The sequence below is a fragment of the Phoca vitulina genome, unplaced genomic scaffold (genome assembly GCF_004348235.1).
Source record: "Phoca vitulina isolate PV1807 unplaced genomic scaffold, GSC_HSeal_1.0 scaffold27, whole genome shotgun sequence".
Taxonomy (NCBI): Eukaryota; Metazoa; Chordata; class Mammalia; order Carnivora; family Phocidae; genus Phoca; species Phoca vitulina.
The window spans coordinates 26,231,185-26,254,642 of NW_022589730.1; the positions used below are offsets into that span (position 1 = coordinate 26,231,185).

The 23,458-nt window shown below is 39.4% G+C and overlaps 1 protein-coding gene across 1 annotated transcript in view; it reads left to right on the top strand.

Annotated features, from left to right (window-relative positions):
* SKOR2 (SKI family transcriptional corepressor 2) overlaps nucleotides 1-8,412 on the top strand; it is a 33,744-nt gene extending 25,332 nt beyond the window's left edge. Inside the window, exons 6-7 of the mRNA XM_032422599.1 lie at nucleotides 195-262; nucleotides 8,350-8,412. Coding sequence (XP_032278490.1) covers nucleotides 195-262; nucleotides 8,350-8,412 — 131 coding nt within the window. The remainder of the gene's footprint in view (nucleotides 1-194; nucleotides 263-8,349) is intronic.
* The last annotated feature ends 15,046 nt before the right edge of the window (nucleotides 8,413-23,458 follow it).

The following is a 23,458-nucleotide window of genomic DNA, read 5'->3' on the forward strand; positions in this document are numbered from 1 at the left end:
GCTGTCTGTTCTGATTATGGAGCCTTGAAAACATCCCTTCCAACAGCTACATTATTTACTTAAAAAATACCACAATCCTTTTTAAAAAGGGGAATGGGCTTCTCTGGGACCGTGAGCAATATTTTTACTAAAAATGCTAAAAGAAGATTTTGCGACTCTGATTAATGTCTTTCTCTATTTGTCTCTCCTACCAGATAATTTTCAAGATCAGATGAAAAGGGAACTAGCCTACCGAGAAGAAATGGTGCAACAGTTACAAATTGTAAGATGATTTCTACTTAAAAATCTATGCCACTTGATGGGTTTGTTTTCAAACCACCCAATGTATGAACCTGTTCACGTTTTTGCCGTGAAACCCGTTGGTCCACCTACCACTTACCTCTCAGCTGGTTTAGATACTAATTACCAAAAGATTTACTTAGACACAGGATAAACAGATGTGTCAGTACATTTCCTCGAAACGTAACTACCTACCATGTGTTAATAGACAGATGTGTAAATTGTCTCTGTGGGTGACCCAGAGGTACCTGCATTGTATCCCACTGTGCAAACATGTGAACACGATGCTGGGATGCACTAGAAGCTCAGTGAGGGGCAACTGTCTTCTCTCTTTCTCTCCTTTTGTTACCCAGACCTGAGCCAGGCCCTCCGCTGCCAATAAACTCAGTATAAATACACTTAATCAATTAAATTCACTTGAAGGATGATGAAAAGAAATGATTCTTTCCAAATGAAGTGTGTTATTCACCCTCTCCTAATCATATTGAAAAGTGGACGCTAAGATGTATTTATGTGGAACCAGGGAAGCAGGAAGGTGCCTGGTAAATACGTGTCATGGGGGTTTTTGTTGCCTTTTTGGTTTTTTCATTCTGAATTCACTGCCCTTCATCCCCATGCAGATACATCTGGTATTAATCATTTTTAAAACAGTCTCCCATACTCTGATTTACATGAGTACAGTAGGGAAAATAATTTCTGTTCTATATTTGTAAGATATTTTTAATCACCTGGATAGAGACATACACCGATCCTTAGTGGTATTCTCAGCGTGATTATTATAATTTGGGTTGCTTGACGTTTCTGAGCTGGTCCATGTTACTCTTATATTACTAAGGATGTATCTACGCATACCTGCCTGTCTTGTCTAGAGAGCCAGATAGCTAGCTCTCCATCGGGATAACTCAAGGAAGATAGGTATTAATGTTTTCTTTCTGCATCAGAGAAATCATGCTCATGTTAATGGAGATTGCTAGGGGTCATTTTTAAAACAACCTTGTAGCTCATGAGGTTTTTCCCCATTCTGGGAGCTGCGTTAAAAGTGCTACTTATGGGGACGTGTCTGCCTTCGGCTTAGGTCATGATCCCAGGATCCTGGGATCGAGTCCCACATCAGGCCCCTTGCTCAGCAAAGAACCTGCTTCTCCCTCTGCCTGCCTCTGTCTCTCTCTCTCTGATAAATAAATAAAATCTTAAAAAAATATATTTATAAAAAAAAAAAGTGCTACTTATGCTCTTAACACATCCGCTGGTTTTCTTTTTTTTTTTTTTTTTTTTAAAAAGTTTTTTTTTTTTTTTTTTGAGAGAGAGAGAGAGAGGGCGCAAGAGGGGGTAGGGTTAGAGGGAGAAGCAGACTCCCCGCCGAGCAGGGAGCCCGATGTGGGACTCGATCCCGGGACTCCGGGATCATGACCTGAGCCGAAGGCAGTCGCTTAACCAACTGAGCCACCCAGGCGCCCCATCCGCTGGTTTTCATTGGCCTCAAGTACTGGTTAACATTCTCTGTTCTGAAAGCCACGTCAGTGTAAGATGCCTCTTAAACAGGACCTTTCTTCTTGTTTCGGTTTTGTTTGTGTTAGTTTTGTTTGCACCTAAAGTCATAGGAGGGGGTGGGGTGTAGAAGGATTTTTCTTAATTGACTGATAACTAAGCCCCCAAAGAGGTTAAAGAAAAATGTATCTACATTCTCAGCTTTTGATACCTAGGTAATAAGAGCTATTAATTACTTGCTGTGAATATGCTTATTGTTTTCTTTGTCCAAAGGACGAATTTATTTTTCTTTTTTAAGATTTTATTTTTAAGTTGTCTCTATACCCAATGTGGGGCTTGAACTCACCACCCTGAGATCAAGAATCACATGCTGGTTCAGCCTATCCTGCCAGGCGCCCCGATCCAAAGGAAAAATTTAAGTATAGATCTGGAGACAGGGAGATGTAAAATTTTAAGACCTTACTGATTTTACACATCACTTTTAGACTCTTAAAACAAAAATTGCGACACATGCAACCAAAAATTTGTGATTTTGTGGGGTGGGGGGTCAAATACAGCAACATGGGCTTTAGGAAAGGGGACTAAGTATTTATTTCAGTGCCCCTGTTTAAGGTCAGTTATGTAACTTTAATGTCTTAATTCTCTTTGACATTCAGTTGCTTTAGTGAAAGAGGAAATGATACTGCCTCCATGTAATAAGCGGGCAGTATTAATAGAAGAAAAAATGGCTTTTGAGATATTCGGTACCTGGAAGATATAAACTGGTATTACTAAACATTTTTATTACACCGTATCACAAAATATTTTATCATCATATATTCATTTATCTAGACAAGTGTTATTAATTCAGATTTCTCTAGATAGTAAATGGTTCCTGGTCACAAATTAAATTCTTTGGGAGAAGCTAGAAATAGTTCCCCCAGTCCTGTAGGTACCATATAATTTCTGAAATCCACAAAAGCACATCCAGGACAACAACATGAAAACAAATGTAATAGACATGATTTGTCCCTCCTTCTTCTTCTCTTGTGTTTCCTGCCGTAAGACTGGAAGGGTCTTCACAGTGCCTCCAATACCTAGCATTGGTGTTTAGCATCAAATGGCTATCAATAAACATTTGCTGAATGAATCACCATCCAGGGATGATCTCTGACTCAACTCTGATACTCTCATAGAGTGGTCCTCTTAATTCTTTTCCAAATTTCCCTGGCTTGTCCCTGATTTCCTCAAATTTTCTTTTGTGCTAAGAAACTACTACTAAAATGACTAAAGAAAGCCATACTGGTGAATTATGGAAAGCACTGTCCTTGGGACCCACAGACACAAGCTGGAAGGTCTGCAAACTTTAGTTCAAGACTACTCCCGGGCGCCTGGGTGGCTCAGTCATTAAGCGTCTGCCTTCGGCTCAGGTCACGTTCCTGGGGTCCTGGGATCGAGTCCCACATCATGCTCCCTGCTTGGCGGGAAGCCTGCTTCTCCCTCTCCTACTCTCCCTGCTTGTGTTCCCTCTCTCGCTGTCTCTCTCTCTCTGTCAAATAACTAAATAAAATCTTAAAAAAAAAGAAAGAAAGACTACTCCCATATAGTCCATTAAGTGTCAGTTCCTCAGCCAAAGGAACTCGTTGTAAGGTCTAATCTAGCGCCCTAATAGGGAGATAGTAAGGCACAGGTGCGTAATCAACATGAAATGCTCATGCTTGTCATCAAAAGCTATGCCAATATGAATGATCAATTTTATGGCACACCCCTTCCCAAAGCAGTACCTCTAATAGTAGGATTTTCAAGTCCTGGTGGCTAGATAGATTTTTGTGCAAGAAGGACCTGTGTTCACCTTATACCATCCGCTTTGGAATTGAGGCAGCAAACTCAAGGTTACCTGAACAGAAATTTATCTAATCTTTTATTCAGCTTGTTTTATTTACTAAAGTACTTGGGGGGGGGTGCTAATATCTTTAGAAAATTCTACCTAAAAATTTTCAAGATGTTGCTAGGTATCACAATTATTCACTTTCTCAATATTTTTAGTTGAATGATCTAATTCATCAGTAAATATGGTTACATGCTTTGCTTCCTAGGAATAGGGCAATTCACTCAGAATTATCTGATTGTATTATATTTAAATTATTTTATATTTAAGGTTTACAGAGCATATATTACAGAAGAGTCATTTGCCTACAGAATAGGCATTTTTTTTCCCTTTAGATGAAATAAAAACCCATCCCATCCTGCAGAAATGGAGAATTCAGATATATTAAAGCCATCATATTTTATAACAATTCCCATAGACCCAAAATGCATTTATCCTATGCTGTTACACAGTGTTCTTATCCAAAAGATTATATCGAAAGCATCTCGGGTATCATTGCTATAGAAAAAAAACTTACGAATTTCTTTGGCTTCTGCATTTTTAGATTCTCCACTGACTATAATTTCTGCACCACCGCGTCCTTTTTCAGTTTGTTAAATGCGAAGTGGTGATGATTATACAGTCAAATAATTGACTCTCTTTGTACATTTATAAATGAATGTGCGTTTCTCTCAATGTGAGATTTAAAGCATTTGCAGTTTATTTAACATTTATACATGGGCAACAAGATAACTTTTTTTTAATAGCTTAAAATTAGAATTTATAGTACTTCACACAGTTTGTGTTGAAGTCCTCAACCCCTGCCCTGGGTTTTCAAACCCTTACAATGTTTTCTTTACTAAGCTAGAGTTATTTATACAAACAAAGAAATATATTCTTCTCACTATGAACCAAATGCAAAAGATTTAAAATTTAACAAGTTCATGAAAATGTTAGTGTGTAGTGTAGCACAGAACAAAAAATTTTCTCATTCACAAGGGGATTGTGATTCTAGGAAAACTTTGTTCGATTTTGAAGACAAAACCTATCACCCTGTACAATTAAGAAGAAGGTGAAGAAGCTAAATGCAGGGTTACATATCAATGATATCTAAATTTTTAAAAATTAAAAAAAGAAGCTGAAGATATTTTACTCAGTGTATAACCTTTTGATTAAGGTTTTTTCAAGGACTGAAATATAATTTACATGTTATGATGCCTTGATAACTTTTTTTCAGGGATAATTTGGCAACAGCGTTTTTCAACCAAGTACCTCTGTGTAGCAGCTACAGCCGTAGGTTTGTCGAAGACATACTCTTCTTTAGTCATAATTCTTGCAGGACCTTGTGAAGCTGCAAAAGAGAGCTTGTGATAAATGGCTCAACCCAGATTGACATCCTTCGAACTTGCTGGATTGCTAGTAAGAGGCCCGTCGATGGAGAAAATGTGCTAGTCTCAAAGTGCCCTCTGCTGTTTTCTCCAGAACACTGCAGACCCACACATCCCCTGGAAGCTGGTCTCAAAAGTTCTTCATTAAAAGCCTCAATTAAAATAACGCTCAATCAATAGATTTAGTACTAATGTTTCGTTCACTGTGGACTTGTAAAAAAGCAATTTACAACTTCCCGATGGTGGGAGCACAGTGCTTCCTCGAAGGGAAAAGAGCGAGGTCTTTATTGTTGCTGGAGGGGCTCTCCCTCTTTGGCAAGGGCACAGATCTTCAGTGATAGGGTCTTTCCTTGGAGATTCTCCAGGATTCATTAGGATGGGAATTTGCTCAGACTTCTACTGTCTCCACCCAGAGAGTTTTTAAAATATGGTCTACATGCTCTTTAAAAGGTAGATAGAACAATTACTGTTTGGCACTATGTTTTTAGGAAAAGCTCCCTAGGCCACTAGAGGATTTTGCTTTTGTGGCTAAATATGCAAGAAAAGAAGGTCCCTACAAGTCAGACGAATTGATGCTGCCTTAACATTCCCCAGCAGCAGACAGACTTTGACTACAGTGGGTCCTTTTCCCGTTATTGATCAATTGCCATGCATCTTGACAAGGCAATCACAGTTCCCTGGTTATGTGGCCTTCTCTTCTTTCTCCTTTTGACACGCTAACCCACCTGAATGTCTGAGGTCAGGCTAATTCTTTCTTGGCACAAACTAGGAAGTTATCCTTTTATACTTTTGATAGACTAACACCAACTAGGTAATTAATTTAGAATTTATATAACTGAGGGATTTTTTTTTTTTTCTTTGTCCATGCCAATCTTGGTGATTTCTAAGCTGGTCAAAATGAAAAAAAAAAAAAAAAAAAAGGTTTTATAAGTTCTAGTACAGGAAATTTACATGGAATAATTAGCTCAAATGGAGCCTCTAGGAGCCTGAGCTCCCAAGTTGGGGAGTGCTTGCCGAGGTCTCTGTGAATCCACTGTTGCATTTCATGGAACCCAAAGAACTGTCAATTATAAGAGGCACCATTACTTGATGTATCACAAGAAAAGAAATTTCCAGCTATAATTCTAAGATATCGTCAATTATAAGACATCTAATCTCAGAGATGTTAAAACGGGAGGGGAAAAATGCATTTTAGAATCAAGGAAATAGGGTAATTTCCATGAACAGTTGAGCCATGTGCTAGTATATTCTTTATCATTCATGATTTAGGACTTAGCATTGATGAAGAAACATGATTTTCAGCTCACAACCTTATGCTTTTTGGTCTTTGTTTTTGTTTGGCTTTTATTTCATTTTGTTTTAATGAAATGAATGCAACAATGTTTGAGTGGGGGTGATTCTTCAAACAGATTTAAATTCCCATCTGGAGGTTTGGGACTCAAATGCAGAAATATCCTTTTTTTCCCTGCGGAGTCCTTTTTCTCTTTTCCTTCTCAGTTTCCCACCTTAATAAAATGCTACATTGTTATTTCCGGTGAGAAAAGAAAAGAGAAAAGGGAGAGAGGGAGGGAGGGAAGAAGGAAGAGTGGGAGGAAGGAAGGAAAGAAAAAGGCATTCTGACATAGATCTGAAAGCATTGCCCTTCAGGGCCTTTTCTTTGGGTTAGAATAAGTAGTTTATTGGCTTTGATGAGACAGCCCAAGGTGATGTCAACTTATGTAGTGTCTGGGATGGAACAGATGCTTTCTAAATCGTTGTGGCATCGAATCTTGGTGTCGAGGACTTTCTCTAAATGTGAGTGTGGCGCAAACACATTGTATTAGGTAATTCCTCATACCCAGAGGTTTACATCATTTCTACTTCTTATCCTAAATAATAGAATTCCATTCGAGGCTCTGTTGTATCATGCATCTAAAGAGAGAGGTGATCCATGTGTTTTGGCATATCACAACACGCACCGTGATGGGAAACGCGTGTCTCTGTTAACAGCAGGTATACATGAGCTGGAGTGAGAAGAGGTAACTAGAGTAGGTCCCTATGTCACTGTTCTTGTCACAGTTGTCCAGTTCATCTCAGCTCACGTCCTAAAATGTGAGATTGGGACTCTGAACTTTTTATGGCACTAACTGAATGAATCATTAATTTATTGCTGTTGTCTGTGGCCTTTAGCAGATATGTGCCTGTTAGATGCATCCATGTTGTGTTTGTGTATCAAAATAGTGAGATGACTATGTTAGTCTTCTCTCTTTTTTTTTTTCCTGCCATTAAAAAGCATGATTCAACTGGCCAGTTATTATGGCAAAATGGTCCAGCTAATCTTAGTCACTCACATCATTGTAGATTCATAGTTCCTTCCCAGTAGAAAAGGCTCATATTTATGGATGGTGGATCAGGAGAACAAAGCACAAATATGCTGGAAATGTGGGGAACGTATATGTATCAGTATTCAAAAACATTGCCTAATCAGATGAAAATAATTGCACTTCCCTCGCTGCTTTTATGTAATAGCCATATTTCACGTTACATTCTAGAAGGCTGGATATTTACTTCTTTAAATATAAAATAGGTTCAAATCTTTAGAGTCCTGAGTTTAGCCTTATCATGATGAAGGTAAGTAACATAATGATAGAATACCTTAACTGGGGTTAATGAAGAGGAAAATCTAAAGAAAACATGTAATGCAATTTCAGCCATTTGAATCTTCTAATGAAAAGTAACATATCAAATGGGATAGGCTTTCGTTCAAAGTCCCAGCACTGAAAAGCACTTTTCAAGTTTATCCAGGTAGCATCCTCAGGGGTCTTATTTTCCACTCAGTGCAATTATTTCTGATGCTTCTTAGTAGTTATTGGGAAATTACCCAGAGTAATAATTCATGTTCAGTTCATCTTATTTGTGATTTATAATGACAGCATATTTTGTCACTATAATTAAATGGAAGATAGCATTGAACTAGTTCTTAATCACATCCTTGTCTCTTTATTTTGGACGTACATTATAACATCGTAAGTTTCATTTTCATACCTAAATAAAAAAAATTATAGTATCATATTATTAAATGCAAATTTAAAAAAATTCTGAAAGTGAAATGTCATATACTGACCTCAGAGACTAGCTCTAGCAAGAGTCCGGTGTGATCACCAGTTCTGTCCTTGATACTCTTTTTAACAGGCCTTAGGAATTGCTATAACCTGGAAGCTTCATACTGTTGATGATCGGATGGAGACCTTTTCTCCTTAGGGGGGGACTCACTGGCATTCAAATTTTTAGGCATCATGAAGGGTCTCTGTATGCATCTGTCTTTAAATTTAGCTTATCTGGATAGTTTTGCTTATTTTTATCTTACAGATCCCCTATGCAGCAAGCTTGATCAGGAAAGAAAAGCTTGGTGCCCATCTCAGCAAAAGCTAAAAGGTAAGCTTACCAGACGAAAGAGATTTTCCGGAACTCAGAATTCTTATTGCTTAGCCTTGTTCTTTATTTGGTGTATTCACAATAGCCCAAGGGATTAGTAAAGTTGCATCCCGTGTTTCAGCCAATATATGGATGAACTTTGTTATGCCCAGGCATGGGACTTCCTAAGTGAGTGGCCGTATGCATTTTATAGATTCCTTGGAAAATTCCTAAAACTAAGGAAATTCTCTACTCCTCTTCAGAAGCAATCTTCACTCGGTTTTGAGGTTTTCTGTTCTCTATGGTTCTGACACCCCGATTACTGCCCCTCCACATGAAAGTGGCATGTCAGCAATCACAGTTACTGTGCCTCATCTTCTCTGCCTCTCCTTTGCTTCCGAAAGTCTTCCCGAAATCTGGCTTCCAGGGAGCTACTGACAGACGGTGATGTGAACAATTGCAGGCAATGTGGACCTTTGAGAACATCCGCTGTAGGAAGAGTCATTCATTCTTTCCCTAAACCAACCATTGTTTCTCTAGAGCTGAAGCCAGGTTCAAGGCCACATCCCTGGCAATGATTTAAAAGACAAATACTCTGGGCTCCTAAGGCAAGGAAGACAGTAAAAATTCAGTAACTGTAGTCAGAACAGACCTAAACATTTCAAAAGCAACTTTTTGATTACGTAGAAGACATATATAATTGTTAGAATAGAAGAGATATAAAAACTATGGCTTGTTGGTTCTGTAACAATACATTAGGTTGACCTAACAACTGGAATTGCTAAATCAGGAAAAAACTCAGATGTCAGAGGGAGCATTTGTAAGTGCTCATGGCCAACTAGGATTGCGGTCATTTATCAGTTTGACCTGTTCCCATCAGAATCATTCTTCCCAGGCCTTCCCTCTGGAACATGTTTTCAACTTAATAGAATTTATTGGCAAAAAGAATTCTGTACAACGGCGGCTTGTGGTTCCCTTTCTTTCTTTCACATCTCTCTCTGCATATCACAACCCTCCTCCATCTTTGTACAAATGACAATCCCACTTCTTGTCATCATCTTTATTAGTGATAATCTTCAGCATTTTTCTTAAATAATGATAATTATGTCACCCACATTTCATCAGGAGCTCAAAAATCTCTCCAAGATGGTCTCTCATTCATATGCTTTCCCTCAATTTTACACACAAGGAACTGAGGTATGGAGAAGAGAGATGTGATGTTTTAGGTCCATGTTGCAAAGCTAGGAAGAGATCCTAGGGCTCCTGACTTTAGATTCAGTGCCATCTTGCTCCTAATGCATGTACTTCCTGTCCTCTGTGAGTAGATGTTTCCGCAAGAGAGACAATCAAATAATAAGTCATTGTGTTTCCATCTCCATGAAGTCATACACGAGTGGGCCTGTGAGTTGGCTCTGTTCTCTATATGCAGGTATTCTTCTTAAGCCTGAAGTTGATGTTGGGCATTTCTTTTTCATTAGAGTAGACAGGTTTGTACCAGTTGTGTGAAATGAATAATTTTAGAACAGATTTCACTAAATCTTAACTCAGACTACGAAGGTAATCAAGGCAAGAATCACCCAAATAATCTCATAGGTATAATTTGAAAATATCAAAGTAATTTTCTTTCAAGTTAAAGAGAATATATTAGGATGTGTTCTTTTTAAATAACATTTTTATGAAACTAGAACACGCATTCATCAAAGTCCAGAAATCATCAAGTCATACAAGTCATGAAGTCAACAAATCAAAATTCAGTAGATTTTCACAAGGAGAACTCACTTAGGTTTCCAGCACCCAGACAGCCTCCCTGTACCCCTGCCCAGGTATTCCCCCACCCAACAAAGATCAGCTTTGCCTGATTTTGAGCTTTAGTAAAGGACATTGTACAGAATGTTCTCTGGTATCTGGCTTCTTTAACTCCACGTTTATGAGATTTATCCATTAGAATGTAGTCTGATTTCCACTCAGGAACTTCAGTAAACTCTCTTTTTACTCCTTCTGATTCCCCAACTCATCTTGTCTGCTTAAAATGAACTGCTCTTGCACCTACAAAATGAAGACTCACTGCCCAGAAACCATGCCTCTGATGATGACATCGAGTACAGCTAGGTGGAAAAAAAAAAAAAAAAAAGATTGATTTGTGTTTAGTAACTAATGCTTCCTTCATGCTGATTTTGTTTCCATCCTTGCAGACAACAGGGATTTCTCTAAGTAGACCCTGGTGCTTTCAGAAGATTAGTGGTTACTTAAATGCTGAGCTAAATCAGCCAAGCAGAGAATCACGACCATATTGTTAGAGGCAGTATTTGATTCTCAACATGCCAACCCTGCAAGGAATTACCCCAAGAGAGATTACAAAATAAAAATCATTACACCAAGGGAGAGAGACAAATTCTGCCTTGCTGAGTGACCACAGGTTTCCAAATTAGGGACTGATGCATTAATGTCTTATGCAAGAGTGACCCTTAAGGTAGTGTGCTGTGTTCTTACCACCCAGTGGATTCCAATATGACTGTTAAGAGGAGGAAGCTTTTCAAAACCACAGGCAATCCACTTAATAAGCCGAACAAGTATTGCCACATATCACTGCTCTACAAATCTTTTTTGCCCTACATTAGGACAGAAGAAATTCCATGTTGAGTCGAATAAAGGTCCACCCAGACCAGGATACTAACTGTGTAATTCCATTAGAAGAGCCAAACTGTTGTTCTTAACAAACCCAAACTTGAAATTTAGGCACATGCACTGCATGCACTTAGCTTTGCCTTGATAACTCCTTAAAGACCCATTACCCATGGATTTATCTAAACCTTTCTTCAACCTAGGCGTAGTTCCCTTTGGGGCAATGAATTCTATTTGTTTAGCTACCAGCTGTGTTAAGTGTAGTTTGCTTTCTTTATTTTCAAACTACCTCCTAAAACAAGCCCTGGTAGATTAGCCATTGGACTACTTTGTATATTTGTTTCATTGTAAGCTCACAAGTACAATGGAAATGATTTGAAAAAAATATTTCAAAATGTTGTGTGTATTATCCTTGCATCTAAGACTGTTTTTAACCCCAGAATTACTCCTGACAGTCTCTCTGTTTCTATGACCCATGTCTTGCTCAGATACCCAATGTAATCTTTGTGAAATCTATATTCCCGAAGAAGTGCCATGATGTCGACGCTAATTTAACTATCACTTTGCGTTCTTTTTCTTCCAAGCACCTTTTAAGATTTTATTTATTTATTTTAGAGAGAATGAGAGAGAGAGAGCCCGAGTGGGGTGAGGGGCAGAGGGAGAAGCAGACTCCCTGCTGAGCAGGGAGCCTGATGTGGGGCTGGAACCCAGGACTCCGAGGTCCTGACCTAAGCCAAGGCAGACGCTTAACTGATTGAGCCACCCAGGCGCCCCCCAAGCACCTTTTGACATTATACAAATGTCCTCCATGTAGCTGGTTGAAGCACCCAGGTCTTTCAGTCATTTTATACAAGTGGAAAGTGGATCATGGGAAATGACTTGTTCATAGTCATACAGAAACTCGTGACCAAGCCAGAAATAATAATAACTATCATTTCTTGAGCACTAATTATGCCAGATACTAGGCTAAATTCTTTGCCACATTATCTATCTCTTTTGACCCTTACAACTCTATAAGGTAGATTCTATTATTATCCCCATTCCTACATGGGAACATTGAGGTTCAGTGAGGTCACTTAGCTAACAAGTGACAGAGCCAGGATTCAATCCAGGTCTATTTGACTCTATTACACTTCTCTGTCTCCCAATGATCGCTGGGCCAGTTTGGAAGGAGTCTGCCTTCTAAATCTGAGACTACCTCCCTATGTTATCTTGAGTGGAATATCATGTAATCTCTTTGAGGCTCACTCTCATCTATAAACTGTGGGTGGCCAAGCCTGATAAAAGTTTCTGCCAGGTCTAAAATGTTGACTATCATTCTTGCATACCAGACTTCTGCCATACTCTCCTTCCTTTCCCATAAAGGGGCTGCTTTTATTAAAATATGCTCAAGACCATATATAACACCCTAGGGCACGATCAACCTACTTTTACCCATGTCTGCATTTTCTTCATCACAAATGGCTACTTTGCATACTTCTGGAGGGGTTGAGAATTTTTCTTCCTGTACTAAGAGTATCTACCTCTTTGGTAAACTCCTGTTACTTTTATTTCAGTTCTGGAATAATTGCTACAAAAATAATAACAAGAAAAAGCTCTTAAAAGGATATAGAGGGATTGTAATAGAACACTCTGTGTCTTCCTTTTGTATAGATCAAAGACAAAGGGAAGGAATAGCATATCCATTTCTTTCATCTGTAGTCAGACATAGAAGACCAGGTTCTTTCAAGAGTCTCCATTGAAAACAACAACGTGCTCCTACTCTGCTCAATGCTTTGTGTCAATTATCTTATTTAATCTCCAAAACAACCCATTGAGAGAAGGACTGCTATTTTCACTGTATTCTACAGCTGAGAAAACTGACCTGCAGAGAGCTGAGTACGTGGTCTGTGGTCTCACTGGGAGCACGCAGCAGGATTTGAGCCCGGCTGCCTGGCTCTGCCTCCCGCACTTCATCTGCTCTTCTCTGATTCATACCCGGAGATCGGGGCCTAATTCACATCCTCTATTATCCGTTATAAATATGCAGTTAATAGCCCATCCAATGGTTTTGTTGATGTTGAATCACAAAACTCCAGTCATGCTTCTACTGTTGCCCTAACACCTCAGGACAAGAAAAATAGATGTAACGGGCTGTCCAGCCAAAGCCAGCAGGGCACTGGTGCATGAAATTCTGTCTGCCCCTTTCACCGCAGGCTGTCTTAAGCAAACCGGAGCTTCTAGAACCCCGCAAACATGGCATTACTGTAAAGAAGGCATAGCAAACCAGCACACTCTGATGTAATCGTTCTAGCTTGGCTCAATGTCCACGGAGATGTATAAACGAAGATGGCAGGCAAATAGATGTAAAAAAGAAGATGCTTTCATAGTCACTGTTGAAACATCTTATCCACACGGTACTAAAAATGTCTTCTCTCAGGGTATACTAAATGCTACTTGATGTGTTTTGTATGGTGCTGAAGTCCTCATTCCGTGCTTTTTGTCTTCTCCCAGGTGCACAGAACCACTTACTCTTGTTCTCTTGTAAGATACAGGCTGCCACTGAGCACTTCTGACCCACATAAAGACTGCGAATTGAAAGGGCTTGGGAATCCAATACAAAATCAGGTTCGGGAGAACCCAAGGACAAGTGACCTCAAAGCAGCATGGACAACCATGGAAAATAGACTGTAGCGGCCATTCGTTAGTGGGGGGAGGGGGGCGCCAACCAGAGCAGCCAATGCTTGTCGCATCTTTTGGTGGAACCAAAGTTTGAGTCTTTGTGTTTTTCAAGGCCAACTGAACCCAGAGCGTGGGAGTGCTGTTAGCCAACCGGAATGGGAAATCCGTGGACGGTCCCAAGTGATCTCAGTGCTGCCCACGTGGAGAGAGCGGCTTTGCGAGACTGTCTGTTGCGTTTGAAGAAGTGATTCTTGGTGGAAACACAAGACCTGTCCTAGGAGTGGGGATCACGTTTCGACAGCTGGGACGGTGTCAGCCGTACAAACCCGCTTTTCACAGCAAACTGGACAGACTTACATGTGGCCCCTTCCTCTCTGGTATTTTGCCTGCTGTATGAATGAAGATTGTATTCCTCTGGAAATATTTTACAGTTTAATATTGAGTGTAATTAAGAATATAATCATGTTATCAAAAATGGTATTTAACTCTGTTGTAGTTTCTTTAACATTCATGTGGATAAAAAAAGTCTATAATAAAAAAACTATGAAGTAATAGTGGTGTTCATGTAGTTAAATACACATTTGATTGGGGGCGACTAATAGAAATGAGTACTTTTTAGAATTATTTTGACATAAAATATTTGAATAAATTATTTTTGAAAATGGAATTCCTTCAAAAATGATTATTAAAGTCTAGGTTAGCCTTTGGCCACTGTCAGCAGCTGGAGTCCTCCCTATGATGTTAGGATCTTTGTATGGCCAAGGGAAGCTTCTGTATTCCTGCTAGGTCTTCTGATAGTGTTGGTGATGGTGTTGATATTGTGCCTCCCTCCTTACTTTGATGTGGAATCAAAGTCCAAGATCCCTTTCTTTTTTAAAAGATTTATTGATTTATTTTAGAGAGAGAAAAAGAGAGAGAGACTGTGGAGGGAGAGGCAAAAGGAGAGGGAGAGAGAGAATCCTCAAGCAGACTCCCCACTGAGCATGGAGCCCAATGCAGAGCTTCATCCCATGACCCGAGATCATGACCTGAGCTGAAATCAAGAGTCAGATGCTTAACCAACTGAGCCACCCAAGTGCCCCCCAAGATCCTTGTATGCCAAACATTCTGCCTCTCAGATGAGATAGAAGGACCAAAATGGTGACTCCTTTGAGGCCAGGATTTCTAAGGTCTTGCTGAGTTGCACAGAAATCCACTGTGGAAGACCTCTTACCATGAGGTTGCCAAAGACCATCCTAACTGAAGAGGCACCTTGCCAGTGCCATTCTTGACAGATTTCAAAAGCATACCATGATATTTGATACTTTTCCCCCACCATCTTCATTATCATGAACTATCAAAAAAAAAGCTTCACAATTTACCCTTGAGATAAATTTTCTTACCTTTGGCTGTCACATTAAGAACCCAAAGGAGAGCTACTCATTAGTGATTTTCTTCCTAGCCCATGCAGGACAGGAAGCCAGTCAGAGAAGGGATCTAACCAGGTCCTGGAATCTGAGGATGGGTTCCCAGTGATTACTAGTAGAAAATAATATGAGGATGCTGTGACTGACCACACAGGGCAGAATGCTCTATCTGAGGTATTCTGGCCTGGGTCTGAGCATGAGGCTCACACTGCCCTTCAGACACGGCACACATTTCTAAAAATGGCAGCTGTACTTAGGAGGGTAACTGGGCAGTCAACTTGGTGGGGCATTTTCTCCACGTAAGCTTTACATTACATATAGGGATGGAAGCCCAGCACCCTTAGCTTTGTACTTGAAGACAATACTGCCAGAGGTGACAGAAAATCATCTGTGAGAACACAGACCTGGCTTCATGACCTACCACCAGAGGACAGCAATGGTCATTTTCTGCAGAACCCAGTGTAACCTTAGGGACCAGAGCGCTTCTCAGAGCAAGAAGAGTGGGCAGGTTGAAGTAACTAACAGGCTTACAGATGAATTGAAGGTCTTTGTCTTGCAGCTGTATCAACTGGCAGTGTAAACACGCCTGAGATGTCATTCTTTTTTTCTAATGCAACTTGAAACGTCTCAGTCATTAGTGCTAAAATATCAGCAAGTAAGTTTGAAGCAAAAGGGACATTAGAACTAGATAAATTGACAAGTATGTCTGAGAGCCTGGAGTTAGTAATGGTGGCATAGCTCTGAACTGAATTAATGGCCAAGCTCTTGGGGAAGGCCACTGGCCTCCATGGATGCTAGAAGCACATTATGCCTTCCAGTTCTCCTCCTAAACTCCAGGCTCCATAGAAGCCCAGCTGTGCCTCTTTCCCTGAGCACTTGGAAACTGCTGTTGTCTTTATTCTCATGACCTTTGAGTCTCCCCATTTCTGGAGGTATTTTATTAGACTCAGTCTATTTCTTACCAGCAGTAGAGCCGAAGAATCTTCCATGTAACCATGAAGTTATACACCCAAACCCAAAACCTTCAAAGAAAAAAGTCCAACATATGATATGGAAATATCATTAATCCATATATTTTCTCATTAAGGAGAGCGAAAACCTCTTTATTCTACCAATGCTTGATGCTCCTAAGTTGGAACAAAAAGAATTTGTCCCTAAAACCGGATGTGATTGGGTTATCTGAGCTGTCCTGTGGAAACAGACAGGACATCCATCTAAAAGTGCTGCATGGGGCTAAAAATAAAGCCACTCTTCAGAAGGACAAATAAAAATTCTTGGCTCCACAAAATGACAGGAGAAAAAATGCTGTGCTGTTTTCTTTGTTTTACTATGTTAAAATTCCAAGGTCAAGCCAACTATTAGCTAATGAAGAATAAGGGCAATGCAAATAAAATTCTCTATTTCAATTCCAAATGAAATCATAAGATCAGAAATGGCCATAGCAAATCAAAGCAGAAATCCAGGCCCAAACAATAAAGCATTTCCTATTGGGATCGATATTTGCAGACGGATGCTTTTGGTCCTTAGGATGCCTGAGTAATTGCTCATCTATTTACCACAGGCAGGGAGAGTGGGACATCACATCCCAATTTCCTTAGATTGAGCAATGAGTGTAGCCTCAGCTTTGTGGACAATAGGGGAGAATTCTCTCCTAGGCATAGGGAATATGACCAAGCAGATAGGATCTCATTTACAGGTAAGAGTTAAAACAGCTTTGGTCAGCAGTGAGGAAGGTCAGAGAAGAGGAATACCATCAGCATACTAAGAATGTGTAACCACATCATTTAGTGGGGGTGCTTCCAGCTGACCCCAGGCCCAATGACAGAGGCCCTTTGTCCCTCTACACAGTTGAGGGTACAAAGTTCAAGTCTGACCACCTAACACGATTCCCCATACACAACCCACACCACAGTTTGGAATTACACACATTTCCTTTCATAGGAAGATGTGCACTGTACATTTTATGAGGGCAAGGGATGTTCATCTCAGCTCCCTACCATCTCTCTGCTGCTGAGCACAATCCCTGACATACAGTTGCCACATAAAATATTTTTGTTGATTGAGTAAGTGGACGTCATTTATTTTATTTGAGCCAATCACAAAAGCAGATTGTTTCACTGTTATCGCTTTAAACTCTCTCTCTCAAGGAATGTTGACATTTAATTCGGTTTCAAATGACTGTATGTGGCAAACGTTAGTCACCATCCAACAGTATCCATTCTTGGGGGCAATGCACCCAAATGAAAGACTACATTTCCCAGGCTTACTTGCCTTTAGATGTGGCTGCGTGACTCTGTTCTGACCAATAAGTTGTAAGTAGAAATATATGAAATTTTCAAAAGAAAGTCACTTCAAAAGAGTTTGACTTAGGCAATGTTTCTCTTCTGTTTCCTTTCTTTTTTTTTTTTTTTAAGATTTTATTTATTTATTTGACAGAGAGAGACATAGCAAGAGAGGGAACACAAGCAGGGAGAGTGGGAGAGGGGGAAGCAGGCTTCCCGCCGATCAGGGAGCCTGATGCAGGGCTCGATCCCAGGACCCTGGGATCATGACCTGAGCCGAAGGCAGACACTTAATGACTGAGCCACCCAGGCGCCCCTTTCCCTCTTTCCTGATGTCGGTAATATGGATGGAGCCCCAGGAGCCATCTTGGGCCATGAGGTCACTTTGAAGAGAGAGGCCATATGTTAGTATGGAACAGAAAGATAATAGAAGCCTGGGTCCCCAACAACTACTGAACCAATGTTCTAACTCCAGACTGCCCACTTCCAAACTTCTTTTATTTTGGAAAGAAATGAGATTCTATCTTGTTTAAACCACTGTTATTTTAGATTTTCTGTTAACTCTGATTACAGAATCCTTCTCTCTATTTGGGGCTCAGTGATCAGCCAACAGTAACTTCTTATTAGTGTTAACAGTTTTCCGGTGCATATTTATGCCATCTGTGTCATCTTACGTTCTCATTAGCCCTTTGATTTACCCAAGGGAGGTCAGTGGATATGAAGGCTTGTTAGTTGCAGAGTCAAGACTCAAATCCAGTTCTTACTGCTATAGCAAGCTTTTCCTGCTCAATCTCTTGGCCTTACCATCAGAGCTGAACCAGTCTGTAACATCTCTGATATCCCCCATTGCAATATAGATAGGTGAAGATGACAGAAGGGGCTGGACCTGAACTTGATCTGCTCCCCAGGGTAGGACAGGAACTGGGTTGGAAAGGTACACTGTCCAAAAGGCCTCACAGATTCTTGTGTGATGCAAGCAAAGCTGTGACCTAGGGTGTAGCCAGGACCACAAAGGGAATAGAGCTCAGCAGCATGGATATCCCAGGAGCAGGAGGTTGTCAATCCTCATCATCCTTGATAATGGGTCCCTGCTGCTCACTTGGCATTCATGGTCACATTCTAGCCTTGGGAAAACACACCACTGAGAATAAATAGGGTGGCAAAAAGCAAGCCCAGTGCTTGACTAGGGGATATGATGGGCAGAGAGGACTTTAACTTAGGAACCCATGTAGGCATTGGCTCTCCTAGTCAGAGGGGAGCAACATACACTGGGAGATCAGGTAATGCCCTGGGACCCCTAGACTTGAGTCAGTCACCACTATGCAGGACTAGAAGGGAGCTAAGGCTTTCTAAATGCCACTGGACTCCAGTCTTGATGTGGGCTCTGAAACAATATTGTAGCTTCAGGAGGAAGAATGGCAAGACAGCTGGTCTTGAGCTGAGAAAGGATCCAAAAAATACTAAGAGCCGAGAATACCTTGCTGCAAATGGCCACTTATTTCCATGCCAGGCCTAATATACATATAATTTAGAAGTAATAAACTCAAATTATCTAAAGTAAATAATCATTCTGAAAAGCCACGACTCTGTGCCAAATTAAGAACTTCCCTGAAAGCATTGTTAACGTCTGGAGTTTCCAAACAATAAAATTCATTCTTCTCATCCAACTTTTACATCATCTCACTATTAAGGACAGTGGCTTCCTGGATGATTGTTAATGATGGTTTTCTTTATTATATTTTAGACCATTTAAAGTTTATTGATTTATACTTCCTTGTAATTAGTTGTAGTGATTAAAATAGCTTTTATGGCCCTCTAGAGATTGACTTTTTAAAGAATCAACATTTACCCCAAATTGTGTGCTTTAAAACATGGTTAAATACTGTTTGAATTCAGTACTAAACCATCATTGGTGAAACTGTGATTTTATATGTAGTTGCTTTCTCATCCCTCTGCTTATATGGCACTATCATCCAACTACTTGGCAGCCAATAATAATAACAGCAGCCAACTTTCATTGAGTGATTACAATGAGCAGAACATTGTGCTAAGTGTCTTAACACATTATTTCATTTAATACTCTCAACAACCCTATGAGGCAGAGACTATTTAACTATTTAATTGAAATCTGAGGAGTTAAGTCACTTGGCTGATAAGTAGAAAGTTAGGAATTTGAACCTTTGGAAACTATGACTTCAAAACCTCTGCTTTTAACCACTAAACTCCAGTGCACATTGCCAGGGGAGCCAAGTAAAACCCCTTGTACACATGGGTGAATTGGCAGTCCCCGACTGACATAATTTGAAGGATGCTAGAGACCTCTCTTAAACAAAAATATCTCTCCTCACCAAACTCACTTGAAGCTGAAATTTCTCCATTAGCATGATTCCTTTAACTAAGGTATCATATGTTCCTGGAAATATAAGTACTCTAACACAGTACTACTTGAAGTGTAGCCTAAAGCTAAAACAATAAAACAATAGAAGAAAACATAAATCTTTATGACCTTGGGTTAGGCAGTGGTTTCTTAAATACAGCATCAAAAGCACAAGAGACAGAAGAAATATAGATAAATTGGACTTCATGAAAATTACAAACTTTAGTGCTGCAGATGATACCATCAAGAAAGTGAAAAGACAGCTTACAGAATGGGAGAAAATATTTGTAAATTATATACTTGATAAGAGATTGTATCCAAAATATATAAAGAACTCTTGCAACTCAATAATAAAAAGACAACCTAAATAAGAAATGGGCAAAGGATTTGAACAGACATTTCTCCAGAGAAGATACACGAATGCCCAGTAAACACATGAAAAGATGCTCAACATAATGAGTCATCAGGGAAATGCAAATCAAAACCAGTGAACCCACTTCACTTCACTTCAAAAACCATTTCACATCTACTAGGATGACTATTATCAAAAAGACAGACAGTAACAGATTTGGTGAAGATGTGAGAGAATTGGAGCCCTTGTACATTGCTGGTGGGAATGTAAAATGGTGCACCCACTATGGGAAAGAGTTTGGCAGCTCCTAAAAAAGTTAAACATAGAATTACCATATCACCTAGTAATTCCATTCCTAGGGATATACTCAGAAGTATGGGAAACAGGTATTCAAATGTTTTTATACAAATGTTCATAGCAGCACTATTTACAATAGCCAAAAGGTAGAAATGACTCATATGTCCATCAATGGATGAATGGATATACAAAATATGGTGTATACTATTAATCAGCCATGAGAAGAAATGAAGTATTGACTCATGCTACAACATGGATGAACCTTAAAAACATTATGCTAAGTGAAATAAGCCAGACATAAAAGGTCACATAATGCATGATTCCATTTATATGAAGTTATAGAATGGCAAATCCATTGAGATAGAAATCAGATTGCTGGTTTTCAAGGATGAGGGGGAAGACAGAATTTGTAGAAACTGCTTAATGGGTACAGGGTTTTCCTTTGAATGATGAAAATGTTTTGGAACTAAATAGAGGTAGTGGTGTCCCCAAATTGTAAATGTGTTGAATACCACTGAAATGTCACTGTGAAATGGTTAATTTTATGTTATGGGAATTTCATATAAAAAAAAAACTTTATAAATTTAGCACAAGATATGTAAGACCTTTCCAGTGAAAACCTCCAAACATTGTTGAAAGAAATTTAAAAGGCTTAAAACACTTGAGAAATATACTATATGCATGGGTTGGTAGATTCAGTATTGTTAAGATGTCAGTTCTCCCCAGATGTTTTTATAGGTTCAACACAATTTCAATCAAACTCCCAAAAACACTTTTGGGAGAAACTATAGCAAGACAACTCTGTAATTAAACACAAGTGCAAAAGATGTAGGATACCCAAAGCAATTTTGAAAAAGAGGAGCAAGTTTTCAGGAATTTATACCACTTGATTTCAAAACTTACTATAAAGTTATAGCAATCATAATACTGTGTGCTACTGGCTTCAGGATTGACAAACACATCAGTGTAACTGAATAGAGAGCCCAGACATAGGCCATACCTATATGGTCATTTGATTTTTGACAAAGGTGCCAAAGAAATGGACAAAGGAAAGTCTTTTCAACAAAATGGTGCTGGAATAAATAATTCTGTATCCATATGAAAAAAAAAGTTACCTTCAACCCCTACCTCACACCATATACAAAATTTAATCTGAGACAGATGATAGACCTAAATGTAAAACTTGAAATCATAAAAATTTCAGACCAAACATGGGAGAATATCTTCATGACTAGGAGGCAGGCAAAGATTTCTTGGACATACAAAGCAATAGTTGCCTAAAAACAAAAAACCGACCTGATAAATTGGACTTCATCAAAATTAAAAGTTTGTGCTCATCATAACACCAGTAAGAAAATGAACATGTAAGCCACAGACTGGGAGAAAACATATGCAAGCATATATCTGACAAAGAACTTGTATCTAGGATATATAAAGAACTCCTTCATCTTAATAAAAATAAGAAGCAATCAGATTTAAAAAGAAAAAAACCCAGCAAAAGAATAGACATTTCATAAAGGAAAATATACAAATTATCAATAAACATGAAAAAGTGACCAACACCTTTAGTCATCAGGAGATCAAGTTAAAAACCACAATGAGATATCACTGCATACCCACTAGAATGACTAAATTTAAAGGACTGACAAACTCACACATTGGCAAAGTTGTAGAGTGACTGAAACTCATTCGTTATTGATAGGAATGCAAAATGGTATACATTCTTTAGGAAGAGGTCTGGAAATTTCAAACCTAAGCCAGAGTCAATGCACTTCAATCCAAGAAAGGGAAATTTAAGAACAACCAATCACAGATAGCCAACTAGGCTTTCCCAAACAAGGCAACCATGTAAACTATAGCCAATTGAGTAACTGCTTTGCTTTGTTTCAGCATCTTCTGTATGAAGACCTTGCCCCCGTTGGTGGAGCACTCCTAACCACCTCCACTTTGGCAATGACCAATTCAAATCCATGCATGAACAAATCAACTTTTGAAAAATGTAATGTGCCTCAGCTTACCTTTTAAAACAGCATAATAGCCAGGCACAAAAAGAGGGAGCTGCAGACCCACTGCTGGGCTGGAAACTCACTATTCATGTCATTTCCCAACCTCTATTCCTGTCTTTGTGAGTCCGATTCTGTGATGCTCTTGGGTCCTTGTGAGGCTTGGATGAGTAGAGAAGATCCCTGTTTTTATTCTTTCCATGTATGTTCTTCAACCAACTTCCATTGTGCAAACTACACCAAACCTATAAACAAATGCTTAACCCACTAGCTGTGTTGCTTTTATATAGTCCCATTTTTACTTATGTCTATGTCTAAAGATATAAAAGACATTTTCTGTATTCTCTGCTCAAGGAAAAGTATGTTGAGGGAAAAACATGTGGTTTTTCTATTTCTTAGAAAGAGGAAAGCTGTTCCATAATACAACATGTTTTTAGAACCCTCACAGTCCCCAAATCCTATTTAACATCTATAGACAGCCTTCCTGGTATTCTTGGGTCTCCCTACCCCTGCCATCATGGTCCCACCATCTTTCTTGACTGTATGAAGTAGATCCAACAAAGACTAATAAGGTAATGTTTGTAAAAGACATCTTTTCTTTAATAAGCTACATAAATAATAAGCATAAGAATGTCCCTTGGGAGATACCACTTAATTCTCAGAACTCCTGGGAGGTTTCCTTACTTTAACATTAAGTAACAAGGAAGGAAAAGTCTTGGCAACAACAGATGTGGGTGTATCATCTTCTGGAACAGAACTTTTCATTCTTCACTCCCAATAAGGCAAGGCTAAATGACTTTTATAGCTACTCCAGAACCAAACTAACTGGGGAGAGTATTCCCAGACAGATGAAGGTTCAAAAACTAATACTTGAAAAATAAGTGTGATCTGGGTACAAAACCACCACTTTTACCTTGATCTACCTATTATCTACAAAATAAATCCCAAATCCTACCTGTTGTTCGAGGCCCTATACACTTTGGACCCAACTTACATTTGCCATCTCATAGCTGGACTCTTCCTACGTTGGCCCCCAATTGCTATCTTCTTGCCTTTGCTGGCAC